At 39.6% G+C, this 27,571-nt stretch overlaps 1 protein-coding gene across 1 annotated transcript in view; it reads right to left on the reverse strand.

Annotated features, from left to right (window-relative positions):
* The window catches only part of PALMD (palmdelphin), a 50,934-nt gene that overhangs the window by 689 nt on the left and 22,674 nt on the right, over positions 1-27,571 (reverse strand). Inside the window, exons 3-7 of the mRNA XM_035017955.1 lie at positions 27,156-27,280; positions 7,656-7,770; positions 7,486-7,519; positions 7,252-7,365; positions 4,134-5,228 (exon numbers count right to left, since the gene is read on the reverse strand). Coding sequence (XP_034873846.1) covers positions 4,134-5,228; positions 7,252-7,365; positions 7,486-7,519; positions 7,656-7,770; positions 27,156-27,280 — 1,483 coding nt within the window. The remainder of the gene's footprint in view (positions 1-4,133; positions 5,229-7,251; positions 7,366-7,485; positions 7,520-7,655; positions 7,771-27,155; positions 27,281-27,571) is intronic.

Raw genomic sequence — 27,571 nt, forward strand, 5'->3', positions numbered from 1 at the left:
TTTTGTGCCTATTTCTGAGCTATGTATTACTAAAAATAAAAAAGGCATTGACATAAACTTAATTCATGGTTGAGTTATAATTTAAGTCATCAAACATGGTTATCCCAGGGGACTCCATCCTTGGATATAGAATGACAAAAACATATTTCTTTGAGTGAAAAAATGTGATCCAGTTATTAAGAGTTGGAGTAATTATAAAATTATGTCTTTGTCAGGATATGTTATAAGTATACTTTCAAATATATCTTTTGAGCATATTCCACTGCTAATGATAAATATGATGTAGAAACCATTTTTTAAAATGTAGATTTAGAATTCATAACACTCCTCCAGTGTCCTGGTATCATGCCCTTAATACTTAGGCCTTCAGAGTATAGCTGCCTTGGTCATGTTCCAAAAGTTGAAAGCTGCTTTCAAGGCACTGATCATTGTATTCATATGTCAATATGGCCCAAGAGCCAGCTATTTAACTGATTGCAAGATTTCATTTAATGTAAAAAATAAAAAAAGGGAAGGCTTGTTCTCTCATTTTCCAGCCATATAATTCGTTGTCTTTTAACAAATGAAATGACCCCATCTCTAAGGAGCTCTTTTGCATACATATGAGAAGAGATGGGGGAATCCAATACTGTAACGAGACTATGATCATTTTTTTTTTTTTTTTGTTATTCTACTTATGTGAAATGTTTTCATTTAAATGAAGTCAAGGAACGTTCTTTCCTGTGGAATCTTATGGGGAATGGTCATTTCTAATGTCAGGGTCAAGAATATTTCCTTGAGGGATGCCTGGGTGGCTCAGTTAGTTAAGAATTGCCTTTGGCTCAGGTCATGATCCCAGGGTCCTGGGATCGAGTCCTGCATCGGGCTCCTTGCTCATCGTGGAGCCTGCTTCTCCCTCTCCCTCTGCCTGCCCCCCCCCCGCTTTCTCATCTTCTCTCTCTCACTCTCTTTCAAATAAATAAAATATTAAAACAAAAGATTTATTAAAAAAAGAATATTTCCTTGAATTTAGGACCAGCTGAGAGAATTTTCTTTACTCTGTAGCCAAGAGGATGGCCTCTATTGCTGGGGATGTTGGATGGTGAAGCCTGAGGAGAGGACCGTAATTCCACAGTAGGAGGTGAAATGAAGGCAGAAGGGAAGGCTTTATATTTTCTACTCTTGGATTTTATAGACCTCTACCTTGGCCATACCAAAAAAGAGGGTAGGGGAAAAGTCCATTTTAAGGGACTTTTTAAAGGTCTCTTTTAAGGCAGGGACAAAGTCTTCCTCCTTACAGTTATTCCTCAATTTGAGATTCAGTAAATCAGGCACAGCCTTTGTGCTATGGACAATTCAATGAAGTTCTTGAAGGACACCTTAGATGTGCACATCCTCAGGAGTGAGGGAATGCAGTAGCTCACTGTCCCATTTCTTAAGGGAAAAAATGAATTCTAGGTTGTTAGAGTCTGCTATTTTTTTTTCTTTAGGCCTATGGCAAGTAGATGGTGTGAATTTCAAGTAGGCACGTGGGGTCTGAGCATGTTGGCAATAGGAGGGTGTAGCAGATAAAATACCTGGGCCATCAGTCTTCTTTTTATTTCTCCTTTCTGCTCTTTTCTGATCTTTACCTCCTCCCCCTATAGCAATTCAGACACATAGTTTTGGCTGGTTGAACTTGGTGGAAGAGAACTTGCCTCCTTACTCTCAGTATTCCTTGGCTCCTAATGATTGCCACAGGTTGGCAATCTTGACACCAATAGCATGTGAATCCCTCGGAGCTGAGGTTCCCTGCCTCTATCATCCTGAAATGCTGCTGACATATCTAAGAGGGTGAATAGAGCTAGAAGGAATACAAGAGTAGGTTGGTGAGGACTAACTACAAAAGAAAGCCAGCTGCCTAGTTGGTGGGAATAGTAGTGGAGTTCCAGTAAAAGCTTACTGGGGCCACTCATTGGTGGATGTGCCTGGCATTGAGTTATCCTTTAGAACACGACCCTGTTATATTTACATTAGCAGATGGACATAACTTCGCTGAATTTTCTTGTCATGTCTTTACCTATTCAAAGGTTTTGACTAAGACATCTGGACTTCCAGGCTCCATTTTTCCACCTCTATCTCCCTCCTTTGTGTTCTTTTCCAAGTTCAAAATTGCTCTTAGATAAGGCTCTCATAACAACATTTACACTGAGAGACTAATAATTCTTATTATGCCTACCAAGAATATTTTAGCGGGGGACCTATACCATGAATAAGGGAATTTATTGAAATGATGGATTTTCAAGTATCAAAAAGCATTTTTGGGGTGTTGGGGGAAACACTCAACCTACGTGGTGCTTGTGAAATTGAACTGCACAGGTGGCTATATGTTCTATGAATATGGATGCCTCCTGAGGATGAGGTCATATGTCAATATGATATGCTTATTTAAAAAACCCATTAGAAAAGTATCAGCTCTGTAATCCATGCACTGAATTGGGAAACAGGAATGTAAAACAATATCATGATGGAAGGCAAGGAATTTGGGGCAGTCTGTTTATAATATGCTTCGACTGATAGTATGGAACTTTGTATTGTTACTTTGTCTGGAAAAGGTCTTCCTGTTTTCATTATTTTAGTTCAGTGGCATGATTAGTGTTGTCTGGAAATGTTAGTCACTTCCTGTCTTTTTCTATGGGGTAAATGTGTTGACATGGGTAAGGGAGAAGGAATAAGGGCATGTGGGGGGAGGTGGCTAACATCCAAGTTCAAAAATGGAAGGCTTTATGATGGGTAATGTTACTGCTCTTGACCATAATCAGTGTGTCTCTCTTTTCTAGGTCTACTGTGTCGTTGTTTTAAAAACGAACTTAAGATGCAAAATTTGATCAGCAAACAAAATTCATTCTCAAAACGGAAAGGGATGTTTAGTTTTAGCAGGTTTTCATTGTGGGGACACATCACTCAACTCTGATTGAGGAAGATAACCGTACACTTACCAAAAGGTTAGAAATTCTTCAGATAATTAAAATTTCAGTGTATCCCTGATTTAACTATTTAAAAGGATGGAAGAAGTCCATTTCATTGTATTATTGGCAGCCCCAAATTGGGCTTATGGGTTGCAGAAGAACCCTTCCTGAATTGTGCAAGTACTACCACACTTCTATAGAAGTATCAAGTTCTGCTTGATGAATTAGCTGGGACTTAATAGTTATTACTTTTTAACAAGAATCCTTCCATTAGAAACATTTAAAATTTACCTTCACATTCACACACCTAGAACCTATATGTCTGGGTAATTTGATGTAGGTCTTTAGCTAAGGTTAAGTACAGCTATTATAATTGATTTTGTCAGATTCTTATTTATTTTTTTGTAAGTGAGGAGTAGAATACAATATTCAAGTGATAATAAGGAATTTAAGTTGGTGAGCTATCACTTTTATAGAAAAAATGTATTTTCCATTTAAAGCTAAAAAAGCTAGATAAGCTATAAAACTATAGAGAATGAGAAATGTAAATATATAGGAAATAGAAAAATAATTGTTAAGTTCAGGAAGACTATGGAAAGGTAGATGTTCTGTTTGACATTCTGATGTTCTGTTTGACAATTGACATTCTGTTTTAAAATGTAGAAAAATTAAGGAAATAAGTTAAACTATAAAAGTACAGAGAAACAAGATATAGCAAAGTAATAAAATATCACACTGAAAATAAAATTTGTTTCTTGTTTTTTCTTGCAAAATTAAGGCAACTTGTTAACTTAGATAAGAAGTTTAAATAACAGAGAAGCACAAACAAGTAGCTGGCATCAGTTTCTGGTGGGAAAAGACATGATGTAGATGATCCAACATATTAGTGATCCAAATACATTCACAAACAGTACCACACTGTGACAGAAGACAAATTTCAAGTTTCTTAGGTCAACCAATGCACTATCCAAATAAGGCAACAATTGTTTCTTCATTTTATCTTTCAAAGTGACTTAATCACTTTAGTTATGGCGACAATAATTCAGGTCAGCATGAATTAAAAAAAACAAAAACAAAAAAACCCTTAGTGTGTATTAGTTCTATGAGGCGGTCAAAAAAGCTGAAAGCAAGAGGGTGTGTTAACAACGCAAAAGGAAGATAGTCACATGATTAAACAGCAGTGGCAAGCCTTGTTTTTCTCATTACCTGTTAAGGATGGGTCCTCAGTCCCATCACCGGCCATCTGAACGTCAAGCGGAGAATGTTGAACTGGCTTGCCTAAGTTTTCTTCTTGCTCTTTCCGGGATATGGAATTTTTGTGGGGAGATTTGTGGTTTGTGTTTTCATAGGGATTAACTTCTGATCTCTTTCTAGGAAGAGGTGTTGGCATGGCAGGCTGGTAAACCGGACTGTAGGGAGCTACGGGATGGTAGGATGGTTTCTCAGCTTCCCCTTCACCCTCCTCCTCATCATCAATCACAACCAGCTCAGCATGGATGATCCCATCATACCCTGTCAGAAGCTTCTTTTCTTCTTCATTGTCTTCTGCCTGCTGATACCCCATGAAAATCATCGTCACAGGTTCTGAATCAGTCATATCAGAAGGCAGGGAATGAACGATATTGTATCTAATATCTTCCTCATCCTCCTTACAAGCAGGAGAAGAATCCTGGTGTTTTGACTTCCCAGCTAGTGATTCACTGGGACTCAGTCTTGCCTTTGGAGAGGCCACATATTTGTCCTGCATCGCACTGGGTTCTTCCCAAGGAGTCATCAGCCTCTTTTGTAGGCTGTGGGGCATCTCCTCAGCTTGCTGAGTCATTGATCGGGGTTGAGGTATGGGCCGAACGGGGCTGACATGATTGAAGCTCTTGTCCCTCCCCTCTGAAAGCCCATTGTCCAGATTGTGTATGGATTCATTTATATCATTACCTAGTCCATTAGCTTTCATCTTTATCCTTTCTTGAAAGTTTGGTCCAGGAGTTACCTTCTCCCTCTGTGGTGTTGTAGGTCTGCAAAATGGATTGGCATAGACAGGCTCATGATACTCTGTTGGGGATTTAGAGTTTCTCTCGGAGGCTTGTCTCAAAAGTTCCTCCACCTCAACGGGGGCCAGGCCATCCGTGCCATTATACGCCGCGCCGCGAGTAGAGCTGACTGCATACACTGACTTGTGCCCGTCGTCGTAAACTTTTATTCCTGTACCTTTAAAGTCATCTGAGGGGAGAGGTATTGAAGACAGGACTGTACTTTCTCCAGTTTTCAAGTCTTTTTCAACTTGAATTTCCATGGCATACAAAGCTGTTGAGAGAGAAATTTGATCTTTGATTTAGTTAAAATTTTCTCAAGCAGCCTGCTTTCACAGTGATTTTTATGCTAAGGATACTCTTTGATATTCTTTTCTGTGAGATTCTGTTCTTAAAGCTTTTGACTTCATTCCTTAGTTGTATAATGGCCAACAGGGTAATGACAGAGGTTTTTATGCAAGGATGCATGGGATGACTGAAAAATGGGATTGAAAAGCTGGTTGGAGAAGAGAAGCTGATGATTCCAAACAGAAAGGATCTTCACTGGGAAACCACAAAATATTCCATTTGTTTTTTTTTTTTTAAAGATTTTATTTATTTATTTTAGAGACAGAGCACAAGAGGGGGGAGCAGGAGACGGAGAAGCAGACTCCCTGCTGAGCAGGGAGCCCGATGCAGGACTCGATCCTGGGACTCCAGGATCATGACCTGAGCCGAAGGCAGTCGCTTAACCAACTGAGCCACCCAGGAGCCCCCAAAATATTCTATTTGTAACTAATAAATCTGACAAGACGGATTATACTCTTATGTTATGCAATGGGAGGAATCAGACCTCTTTGTCAGTTAGGAGCAATATATTGTGCTAGGCACTGCAGCAGGTAAAAGGCCTAGCACAGTATATTTCATTCAGTTACATCCTTGCTGTGCGGGCCAGCAGCCTGCTGAAATTATAGAGGAGTGTTCTAAAGTTTCCACAGCAGGGAGCTTGTTTAAATGTAGAACTGCTATTGAAGAGGGAGGAGGGAGGCTAGAATCACATGCTTCTCCTTCTGCCTTCTTTTTCTGGTTCTTTCACTCCAATTTTCAAGTAGGGGGAAAAAATAGAGCAATATCAGCTGAACTGGAAACAATTGAACCGGAGAGCGCTGGGTGGTTGAGCTCTGCTTCCCGGCCCAGGCAAATTCTTTAGGAGTTTTAAGAGCTAATAGGAATCTGGGCCAAGTAAGAATGGAGCTTGCTTCTGTTGTGACCTCCCACGTCCTTTTTTGGACCCATCTTGGATTCCATACATCCTCCTCAGTAGCCTGGTTGTTCTTTGCCTTCCCTGTCTACCCAACTAAAACTGCAAACTCCCCACCCCCACCCCCATCCCCACTCTCCCTGTCCTCCTCCTCTGCTTTAGTCTTTAGTATTTTCACACCTTCATATGATATATTTTATGTATTTACTTAATTTTTGGTCCATTTTCTCCTTTAGAATGTCAGCTCCAAGAGGGCAGAGATTATTGCTGTTTTATTCACTCTTGGATTCCTACTGCAAGAACTGAGCTTGCCATGTAGTACGGGGTCACTAAATACTTGTTGAATTTTTTTTTTTTTTAAGATTTTATTTATTTGACAGAGAGAGACAGCGAGAGAGGGAACACAAGCAGGGGGAGTGGGAGAGGGAGAAGCAGTTTTCCCGCGGAGCAGGGAGCCTGATGCGGGGCTCGATCCCAGGACCCTGGGACCATGACCTGAGACGAAGGTAGACGCTTAACCATCTGAGCCACCCAGGTGCCCTACTTGTTGAATATTTAAGTGAATAACTGCTCCCTGCTTATAGAGTGTGGTTTCCTTTTCTAGTCTAAACTTCAAAGGTTCCCTCTCTGCCCGCAGGCAAGCCTTCATTTTGTCCGGAGGCTTTGAAGCATAAGTTTTATGAAAATCATTCCCACATGGGGGTAAATCATGTCTAAACTTCCCCAGGGGATATTTTTATTTTCATAATGGATCTTAGTAACCCAAGAGAGTGTCTACTAGGTGGAGTACTTGGGGAGAGAGATTTTTGAGCAGGGGAGCTTTGCTTTTAAGAGTTTGTCTCTTTCAAGCCTTTACCTTCTTTGTCTCTACCTAGTTTGCATAAGTACTGTAACCCCCTTATCCTTATCAATGCAAGTGACTCAAATACCTCTTGGAACTTTGTAAAATGGACCATTGATTCACCTGAAGCATCGGATGTCTTAGCAGGTTGTTAATGTCTGACATTGTAAAATCTGAATTTGAGAACCTGCCTTTGGATACAGATTTTTCATATACCTTTTCTGTTTTGTTCATCATCTTCTATTCCTTCATATCTGTCCTTCCTTAATCTGGAAGGCACGTAGGATTTTGGAAGGTCAGGGATATTAGCATAGATGTCTTCGATTGACTCTGTAAAATTAATATTAATTCAAAAATACATTTAGGATAATTTATAACAATGGAAAATTTTCTGTGGGTTTATTAAAAAATATCATAGTTAGACATAGAATAGACTGCTTGAAAACATACCTTCGGATCTTTCTTCCTTTTCCACTTTCACAGACTATAAGAAAAAATAATTCTCTATGATTAATACAGCTTAAAACATAAATTCTAAATGCGGATATAGTTTAAAGAAGTATATACTATTTGTGGACTCATTCTAGGAGGAGCTCATAGTTTTACATGTTAATGCTCACCCTTATTATGTCTTCTGTTGTCCTCTCAACTGATTTTAGTTTCTTTAAAATTGCCTCTTCATTAGTTGAGATTTGCAGCTCAGCCTTTTCAAGATCTTGGATCTCTTTCTCAAGTCTGACAACAGAAAGATATGCTTTTCATTGCTTAAAGTAGTACAAATGCAGAGTTCCCAAATATATTTTCTCCATATATCACTTTTCTTGGAATATTGCTTGTAAATATCCAGATACTTTTTAAGAACATAGCATCACACTAATCACATTTAATACATAGAAGGCACCTAACACCTGACTTTGATTTAACAATCTTCATTCAAGTTAAAACAAAAATTTTTTTTTGACAAAAGGAATTCTTAGGTAAAGTATTTTAGCCTTGCCTCATTTTCTTCATTGCAATTACTAATGTTATTTCCAAATAATTAGAGAAATTTCTTTTATAAAGAGACTTAAGTTTAAAGCTGAACCAAAAAGAATGGTTCATCAGTAGTTACTACATAGCTCACCAATTTTTCTTACCCAAGTCTCCATATAAATTATTGGAGAAAGCAATATAATTATTTTTTTCTAACCAATCAACACTTTATAAGATTATAATGTTTAGACTTAATTTAATAATCAGAACTATCACTTCAAAACCCTGTATATCCTATCATTGAAAATGACACTTCATTTTAATTTCACAGTGTCCTAGGAGTTGTGCCTTATTATAGTGAGTAGGGTAGAGAGATGGGAAATGGACAAAACCTAGGATAGTGGCCTCAGCTGCTGCTGTTTATAGAGACTACATTTTCTAGAAAGAAAAAAAAAAAAGGCACACATGGCCTGCTGAAGTGTAAGGGAACTTATAAAGACAAAGAGACAGATATTTGAAATTGGACTGTCGCAAATATTCTGAGCTGGAATCTTGACCAGAGTGCAGTTGCATTTCAGATTCAAGTTAACATCAGGGTGTGGTGTCATGACTTCTGTCCTGTATAAACACATACAGGCATTGGCACTCATGCAGTTAATAAAGCTGACCCTTGGCTGCCACGAAATATGCGTGGTGTCTCAGCCAAATACCCTAAACTCTAAAGTCAGCTGCCTCTGGGGATGGCTGATTAGGTAAAGCAACTAGTCTAGGAGGTGACAGCCATGGGTATTTGCATCTGTTATGATAATTGTCAGTTTTTTTGGCTTCCTTCTTTAAGATGATTATGGATCTGACAGCTCAAAAATCTTGTGCTATTGTCACAATAATAATAGCCCAAGATATGGTCTGCTTGACTATTCTCCTACTCATTGCTACAGTTTCAAAGTTCTGACTTTTCTGCTGCCTCTGGCCATTGCTGGTTGGCTATTTGTAGCTAAGGAAGTTTTCTCACATATCATAGAACTCCAGGTAAAATGTAGTACTTTTGTTTTCTTAGAAGTTACTGAGGTATGATTGTCATCCTATAGATCAATGGAACAGAATAGAGAACCCAGAAATGGACTCTCAACTTTATGGTCAACTAATCTTCGACAAAGCAGGAAAGACTATCCAATGGAAAAAAAGACAGTCTCTTCAACAAATGATGTTGGGAAAATTCGACAGCCACATGTAGAAGAATGAAACTGGGTCATTTTCTTATACTGTACACAAAGATAAACTCAAAATGGATGAAAGACCTAAATGTGAGACAGCAATCCATCAAAATCCTAGAGAGGAACACAGGCAGCAACCTCTTTGACATCAGCTACAGCAACTTCTTGCTAGACACTTCTCCAAAGACAAGGGAAACAAAAGCAAAAATGAACTTTTGGGACTTCATCAAGATAAAAAGCTTTGGCACAGCAAAGGAAACAGACAACAAAACCAAAGGACAACCTATAGAATGGGAGAAGATATTTGCAAATGTCATATCAAATAAAGGGCTAGTATCCAAAATCTATAAAGAACTTATCAAACTCAACACCCAAAAAACAAATAATCCAGTCAAGAAATGGGCAGAAGACATTCACAGACATTTCTCCAAAGAAGACATCCAAATAGCCAACAGACATACGAAAAAATGTTCAACATCGCTCGGCATCGGGGAAGTCCAAATCAAAACCTCAATGAGATATCACCTCACACCAGTCAGAATGGCTAAAATTAACAAGTCAGGAAACAACAGGTGTTGGCGGGGATGTGGAGAAAGGGGAACCCTTCTACACTGTTGGTGGGAATGCAAGCTGGTGCAGCCACTCTGGAAAACAGTTTGGAGGTTCCTCAAGAAGTTAAAAATAGAGCTATCCTATGGCCCAGCAATTGCACTACTAGCTATTTACCACAAAGATACAAATGTAGTGATCTGAAGGGGCACCTGTACCCCAATGTTTTTAGTAGCAATGTCCACAATAGCCAAACTATGGAAAGAACCCAGATATCCACTGACAGATGGATGGATAAAGAAGATGTGGTAGATATATACATATATATATAATTGAATATTACTCGGCCATCCAAAAAGATGAAATCTCACCATTTACATTAATGGGGATGGAACTGGAAGGTATTATGCTAAGCAAAATAAGTCAGAGAAAGACAATTATCATATGGTTTCACTCATATGTGGAATTTAAGAAACAAAGCAGAGGATCATAGGGGAAGGGAGGGGAAAACAAAATAAGACGAAATCATAGAGGGAGACAAGCCATAAGAGACTCTTAACTATAGGAAACAAACTGAAGGTTGCAAGATGGAAATGGGGGAGGGGGATAGGATAACTGGGTGAAGGAGGGCACGTGATGTCATGAGCACTGGGTGTTACATGCAACAGATGAATAACTGAACTCTACATTAGAAACTAATGATACACTACATCTATATGTTAACTAACTGAATTTAAATAAGTTAAAAAAAACCTATCTCCATCCATGATAGCACATTTGCCCATCAGTAGAGTTGTGGGGATATATGTTGGTTGGTAGAATGGAAAGGTCTATACTAAACATGATAGATCTGGATTATTCTGTTTCGGCTATTCACTACTTGTGAGAACCAATTCCTTTAACCTTCCCGAATCTCAGTTTTGTAACATGTACAATGAAAATATGGTACCTGCCTTACTATGCAGAAATTTGGTGAAGCTAAGAAGAGGTGATGTATATGAAAGCACATCAAACGTGGTTGATATCAGATGTAAGTATTATTTTGGTATTAAAGGTTTTCTGCCATATGCTGTGTCTCTTTCTCCCTCTACACCTTGTCTCACAGGGTCCTTTACCCAATAGCATGTTTGAGACAGTCTAATGAGGAGCCTTTGAATAGAAAATGAGGGTGTTCAAATCATTGCTGCAAGCAGCTCTTGGACTGCAGGATTCACCTGTGGAATCAGATGGACCTGGGTTTAAATACTGGTTCATCTTCCAACTTCCTGTGTGACCCTAGGCAAGTCAGCAGACCTTACTAAGCTCATTCATTCATTCAGAAAGATTTGTTTAGCATCTATTTTGTACCAGGCACAATTCTATCTACTAAGGATATAATAGTAAACAAAACAAATTCCCTGCCCTCATGGAGTTTACATTCTAGGAGAGGACACAGACAATACACTAATAGAGGGGCTGGCAACCTTTTCTTTCTTTTTTTTTTTTTAAAGATTTTTTTTATTTATTTATTTGAGAGAGAGAGAATGAGAGAGAGCACATGAGAGGGGGGAGGGTCAGAGGGAGAAGCAGACTCCCTGCCGAGCAGGGAGCCCTTTGCGGGACTCGATCCAGGGACTCCAGGATCATGACCTGAGCCGAAGGCAGTCGCTTAACCAACTGAGCCACCCAGGCGCCCGGGCTGGCAACCTTTTCTATAAAGGGCCAGATAGTAAATACCTTAGGCTTTGCAGGCTACATACAATTCCTGTTGCATATTCATCTTTTTTTGGTTTGTTTTCCTTTTTATATCCCTTAAGTAATAAAAAACCATTCCTAGCTTGTGGCTATACAGAAATAGGCCAGGGCTAAATTTTGTCCTGGGCCATAGTTTGCCAACTCCTGCAAATGTACATACATATTTACATACATATGTACATATATATATTTGTTTATTGTATATATATCTGTTCACACACACACATTTATTTATGAAGAAAAATATTTCCACGAAAAAGTAGGATAAGGGCTATAACCAGAAGGAAAATGGGATGAAGAGTGCCTGGGGAGGGGACACTGTTCGCACAGTGTGGTCAGGGAGAGGCTAACTAATAAAGTGTCATTTGAGCAGAGACATGAAAGAAGCGAGAGAAGGATATGTGAGGGTTTCAGGGGAAGTGCGCTTCCAAGAGAGGGAAGAGTAACTACAAAACTCAAAGTAAGAGCACAGGGAGTAAGGAGGAGAGTGGTGAGGAATGAAGTCAGAGAGGTGGCAGATCATATGAGGCCTAATGCATGGTGAGGTCTTTGCGGAACCATGGGGAGTTCTGAGCAGAGGACAAACAGGTTATGACCTGAAATTTAGCCAGTTACATTGGCTGCTGTGTGAAGAATAGACAGGGGCTGGGTGAAGGGAGAAACATGGAGGTCAGTTGTCATACTTCACATGGAGGTGGCTTATTCAAGATGGTTGCTGGTAGAAGGGTGAGAAGTGATAAGATTCTGGAAATATTTTGAAGGAAGAGTTGCCAGGATTTGTTGATACATTACATGTGGGGTGTGAGAGAAAGAGAGATGTCAAGTGTGATTCCAGTGTTTGTGAATAATTGGAAAGATGTGAACACAAAGACAGAAATCTGGGAGGGAGAAGAAGGGAGATTGGTGGGGGATGTGGTTACTTCAAGACAGTCAATGGTGATGTTGAGAAAACAGCTAGATATAAAAGTCAGGAGCTCAGAGAAGTTTGGATTTTAATATAAATTTGGGAGTTGGTGGGGTGCCTGGGTGGCTCAGTCTGTTAAGTGCTGCCTTCGGCTTGGGTCATGATCCCAGGGTCCTGGGATCAAGTTCCACATCAGGCTCCCTGCTCAGCAGGAGTCTGCTTCTCCCTCTCCCTCTGCCCCTCTCTTGTGCTCACTCTCTGAAATAAATAAATAAAATCTTAAAAAAAATAAATTTGGGAGTTGGTATTTATAACCATAGGCATGGGTAAGATTTCCTAGAAAGTCAGGGCTTCCAAGGATGGAATCCTGGAGCAATTAAACATTTAGAAATCTGGGCAATGTTACGACTTCACAGGGTATAATAAAGATTAAAAGAAATAGCAAGCATTCAGCAAATGCTAGTTTCCTCCTGTTTCTGCCCCTTTCTATAGCTGGGGCACAGAGACAGATTCTGGATCTGTTTGGCCAATTACATCTCAGGAACTTAGAAATGCACTGGTATTTGTAGTTGTTTTCCTCTGTAGAGAGGCCCATGGGTAATGTAAGGCCATATGATTCTCATGGATGTCTTTAGACTAATATGGTAAGAGTATGAGGTTGAAAGCCTGCTAACCTCATCAAAGTATCTGCTAATGAATGTTTTTGAAGGTTTTCAAGTCACTGGGTACATGACGCATTAATATGAGTCAGATGACACATCAGGAATGTTTATGAAAACCAAACAGAAACAAACAAACACACTCTTTCTGTTCTTTATTATTTAGTTAGAGCCAACTGTCAGTTAAATAGGATAATACGGAAGTCTTTTGGTGCTAATTACTTAGAGTCACAGACCTCTACAGGAAATGCTTACTGATATAGACCATTTCCTAAAATTCTCACTTCAATGCAAAACGCTATATCCCATTTTTATATGTTGATTTGCTACTTCTGTATATTATTTGTGGACAATATAAATAACCTCAAAAGATAAATGTTAGAGATTTGTTGTTCTAGAAAAGCTTTTTGACAGCTCAGAATGCCAGTGGAAGTGATGGGAAACCCAGAAAAGAGTAACAGAGCAGGGACCTGGCTTCTGCCCCCCTCCCTCTCACAGGGTCGGAACTCAGAGGTGAAGGCACTATGGTAGTCCAGCAATGGAAGAAGAGGAGGTCTAATGAGCTCCACACTAGGTAATGCGCCAAGTTTTTGAGGATTGTCTGTTCTTAAGGAACATAAAACAAAAATTGCAGGGCCCCTGGGTGGCTCAGTCGGTTAAGCGGCTGCCTTCAGCTCAGGTCATGATCCCAGGGTCCTGGGATCGAACCCCACATCGGGCTCCCTGCTCGGCGGGAAGTCTGCTTCTCCCTCTGCCTGCCACGCCCCCTGTTCATGCTCTCTCTCTCTCTCTGACAAATAAATAAGTAAAATCTTAAAAAAACAAAACAAAACCCCCAAAATTGCAACTGGAATGTAGGCACTATTTTTGTATATATAGCACAGTGGGTCTCAACTGACAGCGATTTCCCCCTGAGGACATCTGGCAAAGCTGGAGACATGTTGGTTGTCACAACTTGAAGACTTGCTTCTGGCATCTAGTTGGCGGACGCCAGGGATGCTGCTGAACATCCTAGGAGGCACGGAACTGTCCCCCACGACAGACTTCTTTGGTCCAAAATGTCAATGGTGCTGAGGTTGAGAGAGCCTAAAACAGTGCTTGGTATGATAGGTGGTTGATACATGCTTCATAAGGGATTTTTAAAATATCCATCTCTCTGATATTTTTATTTTTTCCTCATTATTTCTCTTTTCCATGTAGCTATCAATGGAATTCAAACTATTATTTGTTGACTAGAATTTGACCAGCCTTATTTTTATTTAAAATTACCATTTGGGTTAACTTCCTTCTCAAATTTCTCTGTATCTGTATCTATCTGTGCATTTATTGATTTTTTTCTGGCTCAGTGACCATTCATAGTGAAGTGGTTACTCAACCCCGATTCAGGGTTGTAAGCTCAAAAAAATTCAAGGCTTACATTAGGGATTCATATCTAATCCTTTTCCAAAAGTTTTGGGTAGAGAGAAAAATTAGGAAGTATAAATGAAGTACTGGGGAAATATATGTGTGTGTGTGTATATATATATATATATATACATGCATGTGTGTACATATATTTGTACACTCATCCATATTATACATACATAAACCACTTATGTGTGTATATATAAAATTTTAGTTTTATATATATAAAAATGTTATTTTATATATATGTAAAACTCTTTTTTCACATGGAAAGCTTTTGGGGAGGTCACTAGGGGATAACTTTCTAACCTTCACCTGCTTATCTCTCAGCAGATGGGTTAGAATTTCCCTAAGTGCTGCCATGCCCATCTTTAGAAGGTATTACCTTTCTGAATGGGAATTGAACTCCTAGAAATGCTGATTCAGTTTGACAAGAAACAGGTGGAGGAGAAAGAGAAATATCCTTCTTGGTGCCTCCTGGACTGTTAGGCAGGGCCTGATGGATGAGTTAGCACCTCTCACGATTTCTGAGAGATGGTGGGAGGGCATCATGTGCCAATTTAGATAAGCAGAGTACATGAAAAAGGATTTGTAATGCTATCCATTATTGGAATCTTTCTTCTCTTTGCCTATTTGCTGGGGAAAAATAGGGTTATTTCAAGAGCTCCCTAGGTGAAAGCAGGTAGCTTTCATTTCATGCACTGTTCTAGTAATAACCTCCCTTAATCATCACGAGATAATGTCCCCAATCCAATTTCAACATGCAATTTTTTGTCTTAGAAAAAGGACAGCACATAAATGCTGGATGCGCCCAGAAGGGGTTATTTCAGAAGGCAATTTTTTCTGCTGCTAAGTGTTCATTTATCTCTTTCAGTTTTTGGTGGACTTAACAAGGACTAACAACCTAATGAAGTTTGCCATTGAGGCCAAAAAAGGCTGGAACTCAGGAGAGTTACATCCTACCTTCCATCATTTTATTTGCTAGCAATTATAACAGCCTTTAAAATGTATTGAGTATCTACACCATGCCAGGCATTGACCTAATTAGTCCTCCCAACAACCCCCTTGAGTACCACTATTAGTTCTATTTGACAGGTGAGCAAGCAGGGGGCTTAGACAGGCAACGGGTCTGGAGGCTTACAGGTAGCTTGTGGCAGGACAGAATTTGAAATCAAATCTTTGCCAACAGAGCCTGAGCTTTTAATCACTTTCTAATTAACCACTATGGGAACAAAACTTTAAAAAGTGGATTCTTATGAACTTAGACACAACATTCATTTTGCAGAGCAGTGTAAAAGGATTTCTTACTTCCTATCATAATAGAGAGAGAGAGAGAAGACTGACATCCTAGCTGGGGTCCACTCACATGTAACAGTGCTGACTCATTACATATAAAGGTAATATTTCTGTCCTGGCCTTCATTAGAGTTACTGTGTTATACTAGGAGTTTTTCTGCTTAGTGGACAGTCTGACCAGGATTAAAGTTAAGCCTTTCTTTCTTCCTTTCTTCCTTCCTTTCTACCTTCCTTCCTTCCTTCCTTCCTTCCTTCCTTCCTTCCTTCCTTCCTTCCTTCCTTCCTTCCTTCCTTCCTTCCTTTCTTTTCTTTCTTTCTTCTTTTTCTTTCTTTCTTTCTTTCTTTCTTTCTTTCTTTCTTTCTTTCTTTCTTTCTTTCTCTTTCTTTCTTTTCTTTCTTTCTCTTCTTTTCTTTGCTGCTTGAGTTTGGATTTTGGTAGATGTTCTTAGAACAGTTTCTTTCAGAGTTTGGGGTTTCTCTGAGCTATAGCCACTTTATAGAGAGCCTTTCTTTGTTCGGGCACAAAACTGTTCTTCAAAGTAAGAGAAGTTTTAGGTCTTAATTAAAAGCTGGCTGATGTAATTTGATTATAAAACTGTAGCTTGGAGGTAATCACTGATGCCATGTTTGAAATTAAGTTTATGACTGGCTTTAGCTGTATACTTTGAAAGGACTAATGACTTGTTTGCCTCTTGGGAGCCCATGCTCTCTTATTAAAAGCCAGGACTTCACCCAAAGAGGGCCCAATGATCATTTCTCTGGGATGGCCTGAATCAGCAGGACTTGATCCAGGCTGTGCCACCTCTGATTTACCTCTGAAACCAGTTGGTGGAAGTGCTAGGGCCATCTCACCAGCCCCACCCCAAGCAAGACAAGGAAGGATCTGGTTTCTTTTCAGACTCACAGGCTCTCAGAGTGTGTTTGCTTCCAGCAGGTGTTGAATTCAGCCCCGAGTGGTGAGCAGTTGTAATCTTTGACTCTTCTCTTGGGCTGCAGATTCTCTTTCCTTTCTTTCCCACTGAATCCTGGGAGAACAGGAGGTGGCTGGTGGCTTACCTACATTTTGTGATTTTTTTGTGGGCAGGGCTACTTTTTTTGTTTTCAGTTCTACCCATGGAAACAAGAAAGTGAGCCCAAAGTTAACCAAAGCTAATACACTTGGCTTACTTACTTAGCCCAACCAAGCTTCGGTTTTCTCATTTGGCGAATAAGAATAGTATTCACAAAAGGTTGTCTTGAGGAGGTAAATGAAGTCATGTTTGTAAGCCTCTAGCACGGGGTGTGACATGGAGGAATTAGTTGATAATGTAGTAGCTAGTCCTTTCTCTTCCTACTCTGCTAGGGAGGGGAAGACTATCTATGACAACTCCGATAAAAAAGAAAACCTACCACGTCCATTTGGGGATTTGATCTTCAACTTTAATATCAATGATTTTGGAGCAAGGGTGGGTGTTAATATAGCTTCAGGGACACACCTGTCTTTAAAACTACAGTTCTAGACGGAAAACCAGAATAGCACTCCAGCATTATTAGAATTTTCGTAATATTTTTGGGGATGGGGTCTATTTAACAAATGTGATCTATTTTATAAATGAGATAATATGCTAGTCTGTTTTGACAACCTGCTAATCTCCCCCTCACTCCAATCCATTTCTCCTGTTCTTTTTAGTAATAGAACTCCTTGAGTTTTATATCTCTTCCCAGCTACCCTGCCATTTCCCGGTCTCTTTTGCATTTAAATGGTGCCATGTGACTAAATTCTGGATAATAGGATATTAGCAGAAGTGACCTCTGCAATTTTCAGGTCATATCTTTAAAATAGAACTGTTTGCCCTCCATTTATACTCCCTTTCCTACACTGGAATGAGGATGTGGTAATGGCAAGCTGTCTTTGGCCATCCAACCATGGCCAAAGCAAAGCAACGGGACAGAAAGAAACAGGGTCTCTCTATCATTGATCATCTCATGGGACGTTGCTTCTCCTCTTCCCTTGAATGTCTGCCAGCTAGGATGGTTATGGGTGTGAGAGAAATCTTTTTGGATTTTTTGGAAAAATTATGGAATTTTTTATTATGGAATCTTTTAAAGCATCAAAGCCAGTGTGCTAACTATTTTATCGCCTTATGGAGATGAATCTTTGAGTCAACTATTGTCTGAGATTTTTCCATATTTTTTCTTTGATTTGCAAAATTACTCATTAGTATCTTGCATTTCCAGTAGTTAACCAGTAAAAATAGAAAAAGAAATCAGCTTTGTGCCTAGTGGTTAAGGAATTTACATGTTTCTAGATCATTTATCAAATCTGACATGGCTTATATTTACTATAGCTAGTTATTATTGAATGGCTAAGGTTTACAATGAAAAAGGAAAGACCTTTTTATTTATTTTTTAACCATAGTTTGGTTAAACGAATAGCTTTGGAATCACAACAGATACTATTGAGTATATGTAGCTGATGACTTTAATCAGGTAATCTTGACTGCAGTGTGTTGGTCATATGTAATGGGCAAATAAGTGATTACTAATGGATCAGAGGTTAAAGATACTTTGTTTTTATAGACAGTTTACTTCATGGTATTATCAAACTATATTTTCTCATAAAATTGAGAACATGCAGTCTAGTAGAAGGTGGGCTTTTTTGTGTTCTTTTTAAAAAACTAGGGGTCTGATGAATTTCATCGAACATTTGACACATGGCTTAAAAGCACTTACTGCATGTCAGGCACATTTTATTCACCAGGCTGAAATAAAAGTATATCAAAAACGATGAAGAATACTTGTATGCACAGGCATAGGACAAGAATTGCCCGATAAACAGCCTTTGCCAAAGGGCATGTGTATAATAAGGAAGATCTAACCCACCAGTGCAAACAATCACATGCTATGGGTAAGCATGCCAGAGAATTAAAGGGCATTTGGCATACAACAAACATTCAGTTTGCCCTGAGCCAGATCTTTTGCCTCTAATCCAGAGCATTTAAGAACAGGAGGAGCAGTACAACACAGAAGCTTCAAGAAAACAAGAGGCAGAGAGCTAGCCCAGAAGTGACATTGAAACAAGTGTCAGTCTGCTCTGATAACTGGGAGCAGAGCAGATGTTTAGAAAAGCTGAATAATTTATAGTTACATGTGAGCAGCTTTTGCATGGGTGAACCTCATCTCCTAATATAACTCGGTAAATATTAATAATTATCTCATGGGCAGATGATACTGATTTGAAAGTGCCATGTGGGCAGGTAAAGTTAGAAGATAATAATTTAGTAGAAAAGCACACCCTCTTAATCAGAATCATATTTTGTAAATTAAGGGTTTCATTTGCCATGAAAAATAAGAAACCAAACTGGTTTTCAGAGAATCAGCCACTTTCACGCGCAGATTACAAACATAACTTTCAAATGAATGCAAATTAATGCACGCTCTGGAGGTTGGTGAGGTATGGCAGATTGGTTAGTTATGGGCTTTTTGAATGTTCTGGTAGGACAGAAACCGGGTGTGTGGCTTTTAATTAGAGCCTGTAGAGAGCCTTGTCGTACATGCCAAACACTTAATAAGAACTAAATAATTTAAAAATAATAATTCAAATTGACCTCTCTGTAGGTGTAATGAGTTTCCCAAGTGACCTCAAATATTGCTATCGCCAGGACATGGCAAGTTAGCTGCACATGTGCTTATCCATGATTTGGGGAAGCTTTTTTTTTTTTTTAAAGATTTTATTTATTTATTTGACAGAGAGAGACACAGCGAGAGAGGGAACACAAGCAGGGGGAGTGGGAGAGGGAGAAGCAGGCTTCCCGCCGAGCAGGGAGCCCGATGCGGGGCTCGATCCCAGGACCCTGGGATCATGACCTGAGCCGAAGGCAGACGCTTAACGACTGAGCCACCCAGGCGCCCCGAGGAAGCTTTTTTCTTAAAAAAAAAAAAAAAAAAAAGTTGTAGGGGAAAAATATTTTTAGTGAATAAACTACTTGTAACCATATTACGAAATGGCAAAGCATATGTAATGATGTAGACAGCCATTGACTCTCTACTCAGAAATAATGACTGGCTTTGTGCCTTGCAACCCTGAGCATTTGCCTCTCACGGTATTATAGAGCAACCACTGTGTTTTCAACTCTCTTTCCACTTCATTTTTGCTTTGCTTCTTGTATTAATTGTTCATATTTGATACCAAGAACAGGACTCTATTATTTGAAGGCCAATAAATATAAATTCCAACCTTAATATAACATAGACTAACCAACAAGGATCAGTTAGCCTGGGGCGGTTTAAACGGACTAAGTGACTCTTGCCTTGTGGCAGACAAAAGAGGCTTTCCAAGGGGTGTGGTCTGGAAGCTTTCTGAGCTCATAAATATAGCCAAGGGGTTGGGGCTGGGGTGGGGGACAATCTTGGGCAATGGGGAAGCCTCGGCTCTTTGGTAGCACCTTATACAAAAGAGTCTCTGCCTTTGAACATTCTTTATGACAATGACCTGGAGAATGGGTCCCTGAAACTAACTCCCCTCCCACTTTCTGCTTTGTTCATTTACTCCTTTCTTCCTTCTTGACCCATGTCCACACGGCCAAAGATTTATGACATTCATGCTAACGGTTTTAAATTTGTGTTTCGAGTTACTGAACGTTGTTTTGAATGAAATAATTAGTGTAAAGTCACTTTTGAAAAGTTAAAAGATCTAAAGAGAGGCAAACATAAATATTTGCTTTTGAAGCACTTATGATTTTCAATCTCTTTAGAAGATGAAGATGGGTTCAATGTGGGGGGTTCTCTATAAATGTTTATTGACCCGAATCAAGAACAAGCAGAATGAGTCATGGTGGAATGGGTCTGGAGTCAGAAAGATCTACGTGTGACTCATGGCTTGACTGTTACTAGGTTTACAGCTTTCTGTGGTTTAGTGTCCTTATTTGTGAAATAACACCAGTTAGACTTCCCCCAGAGAACTGTCATTCTCAGAATAATGCTTAGTACATAATATGTGCTCCATAAAGTGTAGCTGTTATACTGAATTGCACTGGAGTGGTGTTATTCTAATCTACCTTTTGGCCTACCATGGTGGGGGGGGTCTTTATTCTGTGTAAATTTCACCCTGATTTCTACCAACCTATGGATGAGATTGGCAGGTGTGAACAACAGAGAAGGCTGGGAGGTGGGGGATAAGGAAATAAAAAAGCATATGTAAGAGGGGAAAGGTGAGAAAGTGAAGTGATGGTGAGCCATCAACAGTGGCCTCACAAACCAGGGGTACCACTGTCATATAACTTTGCCCTTGACTCAACACAGTTGGGTACTTATTCTTTTTTATTTTTTAAAGAATTTCAAGGTTTTCCTTTTTAGTTCCTTAATGTTCAAGTCATTGTGTAGTCTTTAGCTGGTCCCTTTAATAGGTGGTATTTTCAAATCTGGCCATCCATTCAGCCAACCATCCGTTCAACCAACCACCCATCCATCCATCCATTGATCATCCATATTTTTCCATTCATTCATTTATTAAGCTATGTAGTCACAGTTATTCCTACTATGTGCTAGGCATTGTACTAGGCTTTCTCTAGTGGGGGTTGGGGATAGATTTCTTCCTTTTTTTTTTTTTTTGCTGGAAATTTGCTTTATTTTGCTCTTTTTGTGAAGTTAAAAAAAAACTCCTGAATTAAAAATAATTAGAATATCTGGGAAATTAAAAACAACAACAGATGAACTCTTGCAAATCTGATAAACCAATTAGTCAAATATGGAGAGTGAAAAACATGCTTGGAATGATTTTGACTCATGTAATTGCTTCAGAATAATTTCTTAAGTGTTTCTAGGCAACAGCAAATTTAAGAAGAAGAAACAAATGGTGGGTTCTCTCTCTCTCTTTTTTTTTCCCTTTTTTCCCTTTCTCTTCTCTCTCGCATTATCACAGAAGAGCAGGTTGCATCTCTCTCTCCCATGATGTGATGTTAGCTATGCCTGGCTGGGTCAGAGCAGGAAGGCAGAAACATTTAGAATGTGATTATTTTTTATGCAGCCTTCCTTGCTGTGTTGGATGAGGCATTAGTTTCATTAAGGTACACTTGGCCCTCACAGGTGGACCCGAGCATCAGGTAGGGGTTAAATTTGGATAGAAATCATAATGAGCTGAACTTTGATAAATCCATAACCAGGAAAAAATATCATTTAACCTTTATACTTCTACATTAATCCTCTGGGTTCCTTTTTGAAATTGAATCTTGTCTGCTCTTTTTTGAGTTAACTGAGTAGATTATTGCTTCATATGATATTGAGCAGAATGTATTTCCTAATAACTGCATCTCCATTTGTGGAGGAATTTCCCTTAACTTATGTGGGGTGATGGAAGCTGCAGTAGGGGCCCATTCCTCAGATTTTCTCATGGCATACAATCGCACAGAAATCCACTCCTTCATGCAGCTTCCTGTTAGTACCATATGGGCAGGCAATTTCTTACCATTTGGAGACAAATGAAAGCTCGTTAGAGGAAGGCAGAGGGTCAGAAGGGTACTTTGGAATATGAAAAAAAAAATCCTTACTAGAGAACATTTAATCATAAGCAGATAATCCTTCTCAAAGGGAAGGCAGTGCGTTTGCCTCATTCTCCTTGGCAGTTAACCTTTTGCATTTTTATGCTTATGACATTTCTGGCAGGCGCTCTGGGTGCTCCAGTTAAAGCCAGAGGTCTTTGGACACAGTTCAAAAAGTAGCAAGTGTCTGGAGGGCAGCTCGATGCAAGGCATTTTGGCAGAGGGAGTCACGGAGAACAGCTGGGCAGCCGCATAGGAAAAAGGAATCTGGAATGTGAACGACATAGCTCCTTTGGATACTTCTGAGGGTGTTTGGGGGAGGCGTGGGGGGCTCATTTTGGGTGTAGGCTATTGGATGGAGGGAAGCAAGAGATGTGACAGAAGAGGATTTCTAAGCCAGCCTATGAATGTGTACACGTGCTGTCGGCACCGAGAAGTCGGCGCTGGATTTGCACCTGTGCCTACAATTAGGAAGTAACTGGTTCACTGGTCACAGGAAGAACAGGGCTCATTTGGGAGGCAAACTGAAACTCTACTTAAGCAAAGGCATTAATCAGGGCACCAGGCAAAATACTCACTAATGTTGTTCCAAAGCTAAGAATGTGTTTCTGAGACAAAAACCATGGAAACCTACTTGTTTTCTGAAATGTTGCTTCTCTGAAAGAAAAGATGAGAAGAGGAATAAGCAGACACGCTTTACTTAAAGGTTAGGTGTGAGTCAGGGGACCTCTGAGTGTGTTCAGTATGGCAGAGAGTCATCTGAATGTCTCTATACAATGATGCATGCAAGAGAGTGAAATCATAGCATGGATTAGAAATAAAAAGGTGCTGTAAAAGGGTAGCACTTACGGGATTTAACTTCTGTAAAAGTTGTCTGCAGGATCTGAGGCATAATTTATTTTTGTAATTAAGACTCTTAATTAGGTTTTAAATCCTGAGTCTTAATTTTTTAGTCATATGAGCCAGGACAAGTTAGCATCTACAAATGTCATCTTTCTCACCTATTAAATGTTATCTACCTCATAAGGTGGTTGTGAGAATTCAATGAAGTAATCTATATGAAGTGCTTAACACAATGCCTGGTCTATAACAGATACTCTGTAAAACTTAACTGCTGTTGTTAACATTTCAACCTTTAAGCCATAAAGAAAACCCATCAATTATGTCTGAATGGAAGGAATCCTTGTTGGGTGATAATCTCAGTTTACTCAAAAAAAAAAAAAAAAAAAAAAGAAAGATTCTTTGTACTGACGTAAAGAAATGAGAGATCTTGGCCAAAAGATAAACATCCCCATCTTTCTCTTAATTATTTTTGAGTCTTAATAAGGAATAGGATCTAATATTTTTTGAACACCTACCATGTGTCAGGCACTCCGAAAGCTGCCTCACTCAAAGCTTCTGAAGACGCTCTAATTGTCCCACTATTACTGACAAGGAAACTGAGGCCCAAAGAGATGAAAGAACATTTCCAGGCTTCTATGTACTACGGTCGGCAGAACAGGGATGTGAAGGCCAAAGGCCACGCTCTTTCAGTTCATCTCACAAGACTGTGGGAATAATAGTGGGAATGAAAACTCCAGGGGCAGCCTGGCCCTGCTACAGACTCTGAGGTAATAGCAACGTTTCTATTTTGATGTTCCCATTAAAATCTTATCCTCTTAACTGAGAGGCCTGGCAGATGGCAAATGTCGCCCTTGAGCAGTCACCTAAATCAAGTGATAAACCGCATTCAGGCTTTGGGATGCCTTCGCTGCCTGGGGAAGAGCACGGCTCTGCCCGGTTCAACTCCGTCCCTTGACTGGGTTGCTTCTTAGAGCTAACAGGAAAATGTACTTTACTTAGCTGGTAAGAAAAGCTCCTGAGGCTCTGCGGGCAGTTGTTTTGGAGAAAGATTGACTTTAAGAACACCCACTTGATTGTTTAGCAGCTTTAGAAACCTCTGAGAAGAAAATGTTCAGTTATCAGGTAAAGCTGCTTTGGCAGCTTGATTTCTCTAATGCGGGGCAGCAGCGGAGGCTGTAGGCTGAGGAACGCAGACAAGGCACACATATTTTGTGTCTCCCTATGTTGCTTCAGAACATTCTGTTCCCTGCCCATTTTTAACGAGATAAACATGCCTTCATGGGTCACAGCGACGCAAATTCTTTACTAACTCTTTGCAAATACGGCTTTTTGGTTTTTAAACAAAGCGATTTGCTATGAGGTGTTAGGGGTTTTACCATTTCCAGAACATTTACACCCACAGCACTCCTTTAGTTTTACAGCAGGAGAGCACTGAATCCGACTTGCTCTGAGGCCCAAGTTTACCCTTTAATGACTGTGACCTTCATTCAGCCCCTGATCTCTCTGAGCCCTGTTTCGTCATCTCTGCCATGGAGGTGTCAGTGTTTTCTTTCTAGGATTGCTGCAAGAATTAAATGGCGTGATGCAGGTTCAAGGGCTTTGCAAATTGCACAAGGTCATTTAAAAATGAACCATTCCTGCTATTATTATTTGTATTTGGGGGTTAACATCATCTGGTGATAATAAAGGAGCCCTGATGGTTAATGACATCCCGAAGATCTAAAACAAAGTTGTTAGCGAAGTCACAGGAATGAAAAGCCCGCGTAGGGAATCCAGTCAATAATATTGTAATAACACTGTATGGCGACCGATGGTGACTGCACTTATCCTAGTGAGCGTCGTGTAACGTATAGGGTTCTTGAATCACGATGCTGTACACTTGAAACTAATATAATAATATATGTCAACTATATTTCAATTAAAACAATTAAAAAAGTAAAGTCATAATAAGATGCCAGAAATTGGGTAATGTATAGACACGGAAGTGGTAATTTAATACAGATGTTAGAGCGACACCGAAGAAGATCCGGAGTGTGGTAGGAGCTGTTTGGACAAAGGAGAACCAAGGGACAGAACATGCGTTCAAGACTTCCTATAAGAGATAACAGCTCTTCAGCCCATAGTGTGTGGTCTGGAATGCTGTGTGCTGTCACTTTATAGGCAGCATCGGGTAGTCAAATGAGTTAGTTTCTGATTCACCACTTCCTACTTGTGTGAATTCTTCAACCTCTGTGCAAAGAGTGATGATGATGACACTGCGTCACAGGGTCATGAAGATTAAATGGGATGATATATATAAAGTACCTGGAGGGTAATATGGCTGGTAAATATGGTTTCTCTACTTCTTCCTGCTCCTCCTCCTTTTTTTTTTTTTGGCCAGATAGGAACTCTAGGCAAGCCACCGTCAATATCACTAGAAGCTAATGTGCTTCTCAGAGCATTCAGGCCAGGTTTGAAAGCAATCAGTAGAACCCTCGTAAATTCTCTAGGATTGCTTCCAGTTGTTAATGGAGTTTGAATTTATGTAGCCACTTCAAAGATCATCAGGTGCAGAGAAAGTTGTAGGTGTTCAGTAAGGGCAAAGACTCTTAACCAGGGGGCTCTCAAGGGAAGCATGGAGGTGTCTGCAGAGCGCAGGGTATGCAGGGGTTAAATTCAGGACTCCTTCGGAGATAAGAGTTCTGTGTTGACGATGAGAAAGTAATCACCAGCTAAGCCAGACTTTGGTAAGAAGCTCTTGCTAAGGGACGCCTTATAACGGATCAAGTTTTCCAAACTGTAGACTTGATTTAATCATTGAGTTATTTTTAAGTATTTGTTATCTACCATTCAGAGGCACTTCACATCTTTGAGCAAGCAACTGAGGGGTTCGTAAATGTAAACATATCAATGATTACAATATAACTTTTTAAGAATTGTTAATTTAAAAAAATGTCAATAAGAAGGAGTAGTCAATGATTTTAGCTCTTAAATATACAAGTGTATGAAATTAGGCAAATAAAATGAGAATCAGTTTAAAAAGGAAGCTTTTCTTCATGTTGTCAATTTGACGCCTAATGCAATCTGTCCAGAGTGTGGTGAGGATGGACAGAATGTAGTCGTACAGCTATGGGATATTTTCACCTTCCAGGTGTTTCCTATAGTTCTCACTAAAGAGAACAAATTCGCAGTGAGATTTTGAAAGCTACCTATGTTTCAAAGATCCATAGGCTTTAAATTACTGTCATTATTATACCACAAGAAATCCCATCTTTTTTCCACACATAGGTTAGAAAATGATTCTGACATTTCCCACATCTTTCTTCCATGCTATCTATATTTTGTGCTGATACTGATAACCCCATCTTCTATTCCAGCTTTTCAATTTTTTTTTTCATGTCCATCGCCTCATTTTAAGCCAAGGCAATTTTAAAACTTCCCTTGTTATGTCACAAGTTGCTGACTCGGGACTGACTGTGTGTGATGGGCAGGGGAGGATATCGAGAAGTGAGGTCAACGCCTGTGACCAAATAATTAGGGAAGTAGAAGAGAGAAAATGCTAGTGAAGTATTCCTACAATATCTTCTCTTCCAAAATATGGTTGTGACTGAGGAGAGCCTGGGAGAGGGGTGACGGAGAGACAATGTAAACACACCCATAGAGTTGTCCCCTGTCCTGAGGTGAGAGTGGAGGTTGGGGCTGTGAAGAAGGACTGTGTTTTGATCACCTGTTATGTGCCAGTAGCTTAGCTACAATATACAAAATACATATATTGCTTATTTGCTCAACAACTGTAAGAGATAGATATTGTTACTACTGTTTTACAGATGAGGAAATAGGCTTGGAGAACTTTGGGTAAGTCACTAATATGTATTTAAAAAATAAATCTTGTGTTGCTATGTGTAGGGGATATTTATAGTGAAATTTCTATTGCTTTCTGGTATTGCCTTGCTTTTTATTAAAACCTAAACATAAGAATGGCTCTTATACATGCAACATGGGGCAAAGTCAAAATAAAACAAGTTTGTGGAGTATCTCCGTGAGGGCCGTACCTGGGGATACTTTGTTCTAGAACCTGGATCTGGTGCTGGTCTTGTTGATTTTGCTTCTTCATCTCTTCCTGTTCTTTTCCGCTGCTGACTCCCTCTAGAAGCCATTTCTCCCTTAAGGCCTTTTTCTGATATCAGGAAACAAAGATGTTCTTAAATCAGTCAATAATTTCCAAAATCTCTGGCTGCTTCGAAATCTTATGAATTTTAATAGTGGACAGAGTAAAGAGAAATTATTTTTTCTCACTGCCTTGCCTGAATAAATCTGGTATCTTCCTTCATTGCACCCTTTGTGACCCCCTTCCAAAGCCAGTTTGATGTGTCTAAATCCTATTTGTCCTTGAAGTTCTAGTTCAGGTCCCTCCTTCTCTGTGAAAATCTCCATCCTGCCCCCAAGCCCTCCACAGCCCCATCCTCGC

This window comes from Mirounga leonina, unplaced genomic scaffold, assembly GCF_011800145.1.
Source record: "Mirounga leonina isolate KUSES-001 unplaced genomic scaffold, KU_Mleo_1.0 Mir_173, whole genome shotgun sequence".
NCBI classification, from domain to species: Eukaryota; Metazoa; Chordata; class Mammalia; order Carnivora; family Phocidae; genus Mirounga; species Mirounga leonina.